Source organism: Pteronotus mesoamericanus, unplaced genomic scaffold, assembly GCF_021234165.1.
Source record: "Pteronotus mesoamericanus isolate MK-2021 breed Mesoamerican mustached bat unplaced genomic scaffold, CSHL_Meso_final contig_101, whole genome shotgun sequence".
NCBI lineage: Eukaryota > Metazoa > Chordata > Mammalia > Chiroptera > Mormoopidae > Pteronotus > Pteronotus mesoamericanus.
Genome location: NW_026555001.1, coordinates 12,612,613 through 12,624,326, shown reverse-complemented (window position 1 = coordinate 12,624,326; position 11,714 = coordinate 12,612,613). Strand labels below are relative to the sequence as shown.

At 51.1% G+C, this 11,714-nt stretch overlaps 1 protein-coding gene across 1 annotated transcript in view; it reads right to left on the bottom strand.

The window, feature by feature from the left end:
- Positions 1 to 897: 897 nt before the first annotated feature.
- Positions 898 to 11,714, bottom strand: part of CAPN13 (calpain 13) — a 46,985-nt gene continuing 36,168 nt past the window's right edge. The window contains exons 12-21 of the mRNA XM_054566095.1: positions 11,442 to 11,644; positions 10,888 to 10,924; positions 10,474 to 10,530; positions 7,531 to 7,588; positions 7,376 to 7,434; positions 5,808 to 5,876; positions 4,290 to 4,365; positions 2,533 to 2,661; positions 1,517 to 1,572; positions 898 to 953 (exon numbers count right to left, since the gene is read on the bottom strand). Coding sequence (XP_054422070.1) covers positions 927 to 953; positions 1,517 to 1,572; positions 2,533 to 2,661; positions 4,290 to 4,365; positions 5,808 to 5,876; positions 7,376 to 7,434; positions 7,531 to 7,588; positions 10,474 to 10,530; positions 10,888 to 10,924; positions 11,442 to 11,644 — 771 coding nt within the window. The 3' untranslated portion in view covers positions 898 to 926. The remainder of the gene's footprint in view (positions 954 to 1,516; positions 1,573 to 2,532; positions 2,662 to 4,289; positions 4,366 to 5,807; positions 5,877 to 7,375; positions 7,435 to 7,530; positions 7,589 to 10,473; positions 10,531 to 10,887; positions 10,925 to 11,441; positions 11,645 to 11,714) is intronic.

Below are 11,714 nucleotides of genomic sequence, written 5' to 3'. Positions count from 1 at the left end.
GTAACTTGAAAAGATATCTGCACCTCTGTGTTCATTGCAGCATTATTTATAATAGCCAGGACATGAAAACAACTTAAATGTCCATCAATGAATGAATGGATAAAGAAAATGCCATGTATATATACAATGGAATATTATCGAGCTATGAAAAAGAAGGTAGCCCTGCTATTTTTGACAACAGGGATAGACCCTGAGGACATTATGCTAAGTAAAATAAGTCAGACAGAGAAAGACAAATACCATATGATAACACTTATATATGGAAGCTAATCAGCCCCACCACCCAAACAAAAGAAAACTGAACTCATAGATACAGAGGTAGGGGTTGGGGAGTGGGCAAAATGGGTGAATTTGGTAATAAGGTACAAACTTCTAGTTCTAAGATAAAGAAGTCCTGGGTATGTACAGCATGGTGACTATAGTTATCAATAGTTTATTGCATATTTGAAAGGTGCTAAGAGAGTAAGTCATACAAGTTTTTACCATAAGAAAAAATTTGTAATTATGTGTGGTGATAGATGTTAAGTATACTTATTGTGGTGATCGTTTCACAATATATACATAGATCAAATCATTGTTATATACCTCATACCAATACAATGTTAGATATCAATTATATCTCAATAAAAATTAATTTTGAAAGAAGAATTCTAAATTCCTCATTCATGCCCTTCAGGCTACTCTCTGTCAGGAATGCTCACTGCTCCCCACGGCCTGGATAAAATCTGCAGCATTGGCTTAAAACTCAGGCCCCTCCTACGCTGCTGAGCCTTGGTTCACACACAGAAGGGGTCTGTAACCTCGTGGGAGGCTGCTCCCAGGGAGAGAATTTTGTGCACAGTTGAGGGGTGTTGTGCCCCTAGGAAGAAATGATACCAAAGCTGCCATGTCTTACCGGGATTCTGGGGTCTGCTTCACTCACTTCTTCAGTTGTACATGACCAGGTTCATCCACTACGAAATAAGCATTACCATTACAACCAGCCTGTAAACGTATTAGCTTAACACAGATCAGGGCAAATGGTACCCTCCTCCCCTGAAGGATCTCAGTTTAGTCTCATCAACCCTTTCTGGCTAATTCCAGCCCAAGCAGGAGGTCCCAGCCCCCTGTCACAGTGTATCTTCTGCCACGCCCTGAACAGCCAGGCAATGGGAGGGAGAGCAGAGGTCGACCAGCTGGCTGGGCCAGGAGGCCCTTCTAAAACTCAATGGGAGTAAGTTTAATGTACAGTGAGCTCAGCAAGTGTTCTTCAGTTCCCTCTTGGATTTATGACTCCCACATAATCCTCTGCTTTATTAAGCTATCGGAAAAAAAATAAAATCTGTCTGCCAAGATCCTAAAGCAGCCTTGGCAGCCAGCAATATATAAAGGCAGTAATTGGAGGCAGGGGGGCTGGCAGTTTGGCTGGCCTTTGACAGGCTGTTCGATATCCTCAGGGAGAAAAATGCCCCTGGAACCAGAGGAGCAGAGGAGGCCTGGGGCTGTACCGTGTCTCTGGGAGGGCAAGGCAGCTCACCTCCAGTTTTGTCAGGTAGAGTCCTTTTCCATCCTTGGAGAGGTTCTGGAAAGCCTCTAAGGTAAAGAGGAGGAGAGGAATCAGCACAGACAAATATAAAAGCATGTGTGGTGGTTCTGCACAAGGGCCTCCCTCTATACAGGGTACGCTCGGCCTTGCACCCATGGGACCACTCCAGGCTCATGTCTTCTGAATAGCGCTCTGGCCGCTCTGGTCCACATGCCCCCTTCCCCTCTTGGTCTCCTTGCACTTGGCCGTGGGGAGGTATGGGCTTGTCTTAGGACATTTCGGGGGCAGTGTTTGGGGAACCTCCCTTGTCCAACTGAAAACTCTTTGGAGTAAGGTTTACGCCTCAGCCTTCTCGTTTACCCTCCCAGGGCTCCATTCTCACAGTCATAACATGAATTGTTGAGCTCAGAGAGGCCATGAGGCAGGCACGGTGCAAGGATTAGAGCAGAGGCCAGATCCCACTGCTACCTCAACCACGGCAGCTCCACTTTGAGCTGTTTCATGGCTGGGGGTTCTCATAAGATTTCATTTACAACAAAGGGCATGCCGCTCAAAAGTCTCAAACCTATGGCCTGCACAGTTGAGTTTACAAAGCCTGGGGAGAGACCTCCTCCTGCCCCCAGCTATTTGCTCCATGCGCAATTCGTCAGTAGAGATCCAAATCATTTATGACTAAAGAGTCAGTTTAAACGGTAAACTCAGCCTGAAGAGGGACCCCGTGATTTAACCTTGACCCTGGAAGAAGCATTGAATAAGAAGGGGGAGGAGGAGATGAGAGACCCTGGAGAGAGGAATCTGGAGGAAAAAAGGTACAGAAGGGAGGCCAGGGACGCAAGCCAATGACACCAACTACATAGGCTAACATTGGCTTTGTCTCTTGGGGCAACAGCTTGTCATGTAGGACTCCAGGCTACCCCTTGCCCAAGCTGGGGCAGAAGTGTATCCCTGGTCCTCTCCTGTGTTCTTGGTCACTGTGAAGGTCTCCACAATGTCCTCATGACACTTACTTGCCATGGCTTCCAGTCGTATCAGAAAGCAGACCAGGCTGGGGAAGCTGACCCTGCCGGTGCTGTCACCGTACCTGAGGGCCATGAGATCCAGCAGCTCATTGTTGATGGAGATCCCTGCAAGGAAGTCTGGGCCACAGGTGAGGCAGTGAGCTGGGAGGAGGCCGGAAGTGGGGAGGTCCCTGCCTTGCAAGGCCTGAGAAACCAGTTCTGAGGGCCCAGCGACCTCCCACCAGCATTTCCTACTCAGCCTGGCTCCAGGGCCCATCTACTCCACCTCTGTAGTATTTTTATGATTCTCTAAGTGCCTCTTTCTTGGTGGTGGCTGGGCCTCAAAGACACCATTCCAGAGTTTGGCCAGAGGCCAACTGAAGATACTTGAGTCTGACCATTTGGGGAACGCCTCAGCCTTCATCAGCATCTGACCACACCCAGGTGAGATGGGAGCAGCCTCTGTCAGACCTCTGTCTGCTGGGGACCTTGTAAAAACCACTTTCCTCCCCAACCCCATGGCTACAGGAGGTCTTACGTGTGGTTCCTGGAAGAGGGGGACTCGGTCCTAAATTGGTCATCCAGGGAAGAGACTGGTCCTCAGAGGGGAGACCACACACAACTCATTAGGTGACCTCAGGTGGGCAGGACAGAGATGGCTTGCCCCCTTTGCATGTCTTGTTATATGCTCCAGGGAGGTGCCAGCCACAGAACTGACCTTCGAGCTCTGGTGAGCAAACGGAAGCTTGTGAGCCAGCCCATGTCACAGGGTCAAGCCCAGTTGCCCGGAGGCCCCACATGGCCAGAGACTGCTTCCCCAGCAGAGTTAATAAAATGTGAACTTGGACGCCTTTAAACAGGGCATGCGCTCTCCAGCTTGCCATGCTCTGGCCCCCGGAGGCTTCCGAGGCGAATCCCAACTATGCTGTTTCTTCCTTCCTTTTACCATTCTGGAGTCATTAGTGAGGTCCCCTTTAAAGATTTCATCTTTCACTGGCTACTCAGTGGTTCTCAAAGTGTCATCCCCAGGCCAGGAGCCTGGCCTCACCTGGGGATTTGTCAGAAAGGCAAACTCTTGAGCCCCACGCCGGCCTTCCTGAACCGGAAATGTTGGGTAGCCAGTGAGCCCTTACGGTCTGTGTTTCAACAAGCTCTCAGGCTAATGCACGCTCAGACTGGAGGACCATGGCTCTCTGCCAGGGAGAAGGAAGGGGGATATACACTCAAGTGGGCATCATGAGTCCTGGCTGAGCTATGATGTGTTCCTGCATCGTGAGGTATTATTGCCATCAGCCCAGGACTGAAAGCTCTTGCCTCCTTGAAGCAGGCAGATGCCATTGTTTTCACTTAGCCCCAAACCCTCTGTAAAGAAAGCGTATCAACAGCCTGCCCATGGGGATTTAACCCCGGTGACCCAAGGGCTGAGGTGGCGGTGTCTTCAAGGGGGGCTTTTTTTCTGGTGGGTATCAACCACGTGGGGTCACCTTCTCACAGTTAGAGCGGTGCTGGGGAGAAGGGCACTAGGCAACATTGACTGGCATCTGAGAACTTAGGCAAAGGAAGGAAGAGTCTGAGTCCAGAGCCTAGAGGAGCACAGAAGTAGGGGTGCAGGGGGTCAGGGGGAGAGGCACGGAAGCTGCGGTTCTGTCTGTCCTGCCTGTCCCACACCGCGGCACCAGCCTTGCCTACAGCGAGCCAGGGGTGTGCATCACACATGTCCCGCATCACACAAACATCACTGCCACCCGCCATCATCTCGGCGTTACCTGTGTCCTTTACGGCCCTCCACAAATCCGAGCTCAGGAAATCGCCAGAGTTCCCCCGGGTGTGCAGGTAAACCCTCTGGTAGGGAAAAGAAGCAAGAAGCCCTTGTGAGTCCCAGTGCCCACCTTGAAGAGGATGTCCCAGGTAGAGAGGGAGGTCCCGGAAATCCCTTCTCTATCCCTGGAGGCTGCTTCACTACAACTCAAGCGGGCTCAGCTCCGAGGCAGGCAGGGCAGCCCTGCTGCGGCCGAGGGGAGGCAGGGATGGGCTCTGCCTGATGAAGCGGCCCGCTCTGACCTCTGCTGCTGGGCTGGGGGTTCCTCTCGTTCCCTTCCGTTTCTCTCCCAACATGCTCTGTCCTCTTCCTCATCCCCTTCACAGGGCTCCTGACACCGACTCAAGGCTGCTCTCAAGGCAGCGCACAGCTTTCCAGGGAGGTGTGGAGCTCTCTAAAGAGTTTGCATAGGGTGAGCATAGACTTTGCAAACCACCTCTCCGGGTTTACTTCCCGGCTGCGTAACCCTGGGCAAGTTACTCAGTCTTTCCAGGCCTGTTCCCCCATCAGTAGCGCAGGGCTAACTACCTAGCTGCTGGGTTTGTTGCAAGGAGTGCACCAACAGATGTTGCGTGAAGTGCTGGCGAGTGCCTTGCACCCTAGTGAGTGCTGTGCAGGAAGCTTAGCAGACAGACGGGCAAGGGCTGCACCCGGGACCACGCACATTGCAGGTGATAGCAGCCCTAACACCTCAGTTTTGTACAGGGCAGCTCTCCATCTGCCCAGCGGGTTTCTACTTCTCCCTGACTCACACAAAAACCCTGATTACCTGCATAATTCACAGGTGAGGACACTGATGCCCAGCAAGGGAGGAATTGCCTCAGATTAAGCCTATAAGCACCATGGACCTGAGGGTGGGATTCCTAATTTTGGCCGGTGCACCGCTGCCTGCGGGAGCTGCCCCAAGGCAAAACAGCCCCCAGCCTGTGCGCGGCTGAGGCTGACTTCAGGAGACGGTTGTGGTGAAACAGCGGCTGAGGCACCTTGCCTGGCCTTGTCTGGCTTTTGGTGACAAGAGCCACCAATCAGAGAGTGTTCCAGATGAAGTGTTCACTCATTCATTCAGTAATTCATTAGTTCGGTCATTCGTTCTGCATTTTTGAGCATCCCTTGTGTGCTAGACACTAAGGAAAGTGCTGGGAAAGGAAAATGACTAAGAGGGAACCCCTGCCCTGGGGGACCCCACAATCTAATGGGGGGGACATGTCAGCTACTGCAGAGCCCTGTGAGAAACCAAATGACCCCAAGTCAGGGATTACGTCATACACCCTGGGATGGCCACACACACACAGGAACTTTCTTTTATTGTTGTGAGTTCAAGTGCTAGGAGCTGAGTGGAGCACTAGCCAGGCCTGGGTGAGGCTCCCTCTCTTCTGTACCCCGCACACCTGGTGCAGGACCGGGCACCAGTCACATCTGCTCAACGGGATGGGACAGTGCCAGTCCAGAGAAAACATGCTGGTACCTGGCAGCAGAAGAGACGGGTCCACAGCCGTGAAAACTCCTCTTGGTCGAGCTGCCCATTCACCTTCAGCTGCTGGGAGTTCAGGGTTAACAAGTCTAGCGGCTCTGAGCAGAGGGCTGCAGGGCCCACCAGTTATCCCTCCATCTATCAGCTGGGGACACGGTTGGTCCAACATCTCCCGGGTGGGGATGTGGCCTTGTGCCAGCGGGCTCCTGCCGCATCTGAAAGGGACCTGGCTTCAATTTATATTACAAAGGAAGATGGAGAATTGAAAGGAGAAGGCCCTGAGGACAGGGGGCCAACTTCCCTTGCATCCAGAGGAAAGAGGGCCCAAAACACAGCCTTCTCCAGCTGGATGGGGCTCCCGGCAGGGGGCAGTGGGGAGGAGCAAGAGGGAGACGTGGCAACTCTGGAAGCAGCCTGAGGAGTGACTGTGGGCCAGGTATGCAAGCAAATGGATGGAAGGCATGGCACGTATTAAAGCCAGCCCTGGTCACCCCACACGATGGGTTTCATGAGAACTAATGAAAAGAACAGGTGTCAGGACCTGGAGTGTGAGTAGGAAGGAGGGTAGAAAAGATCTGTCTGCTCTGCAGGGGGTGTAGACCCCCTGGGGTTCCCTGCCCCAGGCTGTGGGGCTGCTGTGGCCATTTCATCTGTGGGGATGGGCAGTGTCTCCAACCGATTCCAAACCACCGCAGGCAGAGACAGGGCCTGATTTATGATTTCATCAAGAAGCCCTCTTGTTTGACAATGACAGGGTTCACATTCCCCATCGAGTCTTGTGAAGAAGGAAAGAGCAGGGTTCTGTCCTGTTCCTGGAGACAGCCCACTTGGAGGGAAGAGCTACAGGCAGAAGCTGAGGTTCCGTACGCATGGAGCTTGTTCCCCCCTGTCTGTTAGGGGATGGGGCCAAATGGCTCATCAGAGAAAGAGGCCAGGATGGGAGTCTGGGGACCTGGGTTCGATTCCCAGCTCTGCCACGTGTGGCCATGGAGCTTGGACAAATCACTGGGCAGCTCCAACCTCCATCTCCCCACCTGCACATGAGGGTTTCAACTGTCCTACAGACTAAGGATTCTCTGCAAGTTTCAGTGGTTGGGGGTTATTGAGTAAGAAATTTAAATAGTGAAGGCTTCTCCAGTGGTGAGGGAGGGAAAGGGTCGAATAGTTTCTATCCCTGCTACAGGGAGGCAGGAATCCGGGCACAGGTCCTGACTAGCTGCGTAATCTGGGCAAATTGATTTAACCTCTCTGAATGCCTGCTGCCGTTGTACGATGATACTTATCACAGGGGTTGTTATAAGAATTACAAGGGAAAAACATATATATGCCCATATTGTTCTTGACACACAGCAGTTGTTGGTAGATGGTAACTATTGCCATAATGGTTATTCCAGAGAGTTGGGGTGCTAGTCTAGAATCCACGGAAACCCAGACCCTGTGGTGAGCTCTTAGAACCAAGAGGAGCAAATACTGAGAGAAAAGTGTCCTCAAACACCCTAATTAGACTCTTGGGGAAGCCCATAGAGCAGATAGGGGAAGGGGAGGATGGCTGCAAAGGATACATCCATCAGCGCCACAATGCTCCGGCACTCATCCAAAGAGAACTTGTCCCCCGGAAGCCCTGAGATGGAGAAGAACAGGGGGACTGAAATGTCAGGCAGGGTGACGGTGGACTGGCTTGGCAGTGGGGGTGACGTTGGGGACAGCAGGTCCTTACCTTTCAGGAATTCCTGGTTGAGAAGGCTCTGGAGCTGAGTGGCATCAATGTTTAGTCCCTGATCCAAACAAGGGAGGAGAGCCCAGATTGTTCAGTGTCCGGGAGCTGAGGGGCGCAGCCAACTGGCTCCGCGAGAGCACTCGGGTTTCTAACCTCAGTTCCCCCCCTTGCCCATCTCCCTGATGTCATGAAGCCTTTCCTGACGGCTCCCTGCCACGGTGATAACTCCCTCCCCTGCTCGTCCGCAGTGCCGATGACTCCTGACATTTGATACTTCGTATAGGTGCTTTGCATTTACCTCTTCATTCGTTATTGGACTGAACGCAGTGTTTGCTTCCTCCCCACCCTGCTTGGCACTTGGGAGCCCCTCAGGAGAAGTATTGCTGAACGAACCAATTCAGCCTTGTATGTGTATCTCAGCATTTGCTTCCAGAAAGAGAGTAAGAAAATACGACTATTGAATGTACGCATGTGCGTATGAATGAGTGTGTATGTGGTGAGAGAAGATGAAAATGCTGGGAACCTAGGCTGAGAGAAGCTGCTCTAATTGAGCACATCACTTAGCATTAGTCTTCCCAGACACTGAAACAGAAAGGGAGACGTCGTGGTTTTCCTTGGATTACAAATGGGAAGAAATGGAGGTTAAGGGAAGAGAAATTTTCTGGCCTGAACTTCTGGAGGCATTAACTGGGGACATCGAGCAGCTTTATGGGCAGTGTCTTCCATGATGACTTTACAGAAAAGAAGAGCAGTTCTACATGTGGCCATTTCTTACATGTGCCTGGTAAAAGCTGAGGGGAAATGTGATGTCAACACCCTGGAAAATCTTTTACATGAGGGAAGGAGTTGGAGTGAGTTCTCCCAGCAGGTGTCTTTGCAGAGTGACACTAGCTCAGGTGGAAGAAGGTGCCTTTTGGGGGTCTTCTGAGCACCAGCACCCCATAGATGACAAACGTGCTGTCCTAAGGGTTGGCCCTAAGGTCATCCCTCCAAGCCTCCCAGGTCGGTTACATCAGGGAAGTTGGTGTCACGTGCCCACAATCAATGGAGTGTTTTCCTCAAAAGAATTGTGGCACCTTGCTTCGCCATGTTGGTGAGAAATTTTAACTAACAAGCATGGATCCTACCTCCTTCCTTTGCATGTCTGACAACCTCCTAACAGCCCCTGACCTTGCCCCTGGAACCAGTAACCACCAAAATGTTTGAGGAGATGAGGCTAGGAATGGAAATGGAGTTGGCCTCAACAAATTCCCAAAGAATTGCTCTCTGTCTCCACGACCTCCACAAGATCCCCAAGGACTGGCACTGCATTCCCAGAGCTTAGTGTGGTACTTGGAATGTCCTAGGTATTTGGGACATGTTTGCCAAATGAATAAATGATGGATGCATGGACCTGGCCTGTCCCAGAGGCCAACTGTGCCCTTGTTTGCCCACAGGCAGCCCCTGGGTAAGGGCACCATCACCACTACCATGGCTGAAGAAGGACTCATAGTAGTGGTAGCAATACATCAAGTCCTTGTATTCATTTAAGGTTGGTTAAATGGATACAAGAGATCAGGAGAAAGGACACAGTGGTGCACAGACAAATATTTTGCTTTCAACTTTCCTTGTGGAGGAGGGGCAGCCTCAGAGTATAGTTTGTAGGTTGTGCAGAATGAGGCCAGGTTGGTCCCACTCAAGGTGCCTGGGCGAGGCATGAGAAGGGGCTGGAGTCCAGCCTGGGTTCTACTTTCTGCCCGTGCACCTTGGCACCAAGCTGCATCTGTGCCTCCTTTCTACAAGGGCCCTGTATGAGCTCCAGTTACCCTCTACGAGACACTGGTTGTTGTTTGGAAAAATCTTAATTAGAGAATCTACCATTTTTCATCTCACAAATTATAATTTTTATTTCAGACGTGCAGGTTCATAGACCGTGTTGAGGATTTTGCCACCAGCTTGGTCTCAGGTATCCTCATCAGGTCTTGCTGATCACCTTGGGACAGTGACCTGAGCTTGGGCATCTGCTCTAGGGAAGTTAATCTGTCTTCATTCAATGCAAATTGATTGAGCACCTTCTCTGTGCCAAAGGCAACGATAGGCCTCGGGGACAGGAAATGCATATGAAGTCATCCCTGCCTTCAGGAGCTCACAGACTGAGACAACCATCTTGTATCAAGTGAAGAGCCTTTGGAATCAGCCCAGATGTGGACTTGAATCCTGGGCTCATATTGATTTCAAGAAGGTCCATACTGAGCTGTTCCTTGCAACATGTAGCCTGCATGCCAGCTAGCCACACTTTTCATTTATCCTTGTGTTCTCTTCTGAGCCCAGGCTACCTGAATAATTCTGCTTTGGGCTGCCTCCTGGTCACCACTGCCCCGTCAGCTGTCCGCATGCCTGGTGTCCTTCCTGCCCTTGGCCTCCGCCAGGCCCGAGGCTGGCACCATGCCCATGATCATCTGTATCACTTTCCACACCAACATGATTATTAATTGTAAATCACCCATTATGCGGAGCCCTTGGCAGCTGTTTTTCATCCTGACAAGTCAAGGAGTTCTTTATAATGGTTTATAAAACCATTAAGAAAATCCCCTGTGGACATAGGTGGCTTGCTTGGCAGGAAGAACACTGTTGGTGCTTTCTGCCGCGGGCCAGCTCCCAGGGGGAAGGATGCCAAGGTCAGTGGGAGCTGGCAGAGTGGGAGGAGGAAAGATTTCAAAGGGTGTTGTCAATTGCATGTTTAAAGATTTAAAAAGCCCACACACTCCCATACGGAGCCCCTCCCCTTCCAAGCTCTACATTCCGTTCCAGATGTCACCCAGGTGGGGTATCACTTCTCTCCAGGGTTTGGTAGCCTGATCAGGTCTGGAGATGTCACTTTTCTTCTCTGTCTCCTGATAAAAGCCTGGGAAAGATCTCTTCTCTCTGGTCCCTCTGTCATCTGTCCCAACACAAGTACCATACCTGCTGAGCGTATTTGTAGAAAATGCTTTGTAGGGAGCCATTTTCTGGCAGACCTGCCTGGATCAAAGGGAAAATAGCCAACGTCAGATTTCTGGGGGAAGAGGGCATCTGTCTGGTACAGTGAGGGCACAACCACCCCCCAGCTGGATCTGAGACAGAGGCGTCATCCAGTAATTGGGTACAGCCTTTAGGGGAATGGGAAAATGGAAGCTTGTGGAAAGAAGATGGTTGGGTGCAGCCTGGCCTTGGAGGCTTGGCCTTCTCCCCTCTGCCCTGCCCCATTGAGCCATCATTGGCCCATTATGCTGCCTCTGTTTCCATTGATCAGTGGTGAGGCAAGAAGGAAGAAGATAGAAGTTCTTGGAGATGGCACATAGCCAATGAAACCTACCGACTACCTTCCTGCACACCTACCTTCAGTGCTTCAAGGTTGAAATTGCTGCCTGGGTTCCTAGAAAATCAAGGGGACAGTGTGACAAGAATGACCAGCTCACTATTCAAAAGAGGCTTGTGTATGGAGGGCACCCTAGGGGACATTTATGCCAGGGGCCTGAGGGGGGAACCCTCAGCCCAGCAGGATGTGAAGTGGGCAGCCATGACAGTTAGCAGACAGATGAGCATCATGACCATGTGTCCTGTCTTTTGGGTCATCTGATCCTTAACCATTTAGTAAGTGGTTCCTTTCACAATGAGATATGCAAGTACATAAGCCCCCATTGCCAGGATGACAGATAAGCTTTGTCTCATCTTCCAACTCTGGTGGCCCAGTGGCTCTCTGGCCTGCTGGACTGATAAAGCTTCATTCACGCTCAACTCTAAAGACTGCCATGGTTATAGTGATGTTTGCCTCGAGTCCAAGAGGGGATGAGGCACCCAGTCTTGACCACTGACTTGACATTGAAGACCCTCCACAATGTGTTTTTATAAAATTAGGTAGAATTTTTATTTAGAATCCCAGAAGGTCTTACCTGTCAGTGTTTGACATTTTCAAGAAGATTCGGAGCAAGAACTCAATTGCTTCGCTGTACACAAACACGGCCACCACATAGGTCCCCGGGCTTAGAGTGAAGCACCTTGTGAGGTTGTACTTACTTCTCGTCACTATGCCATTGCCGGCACTTCTGAATTGGGAAAAAAAGGTCGGTGGCAATCTCTCCTGAAATTGCTGAAACTAGAGGAACCACACAGATGGTGAGGAAGGCCTCGTAGGCATGTGTGCATCCCCACCACCAGGAGAGACC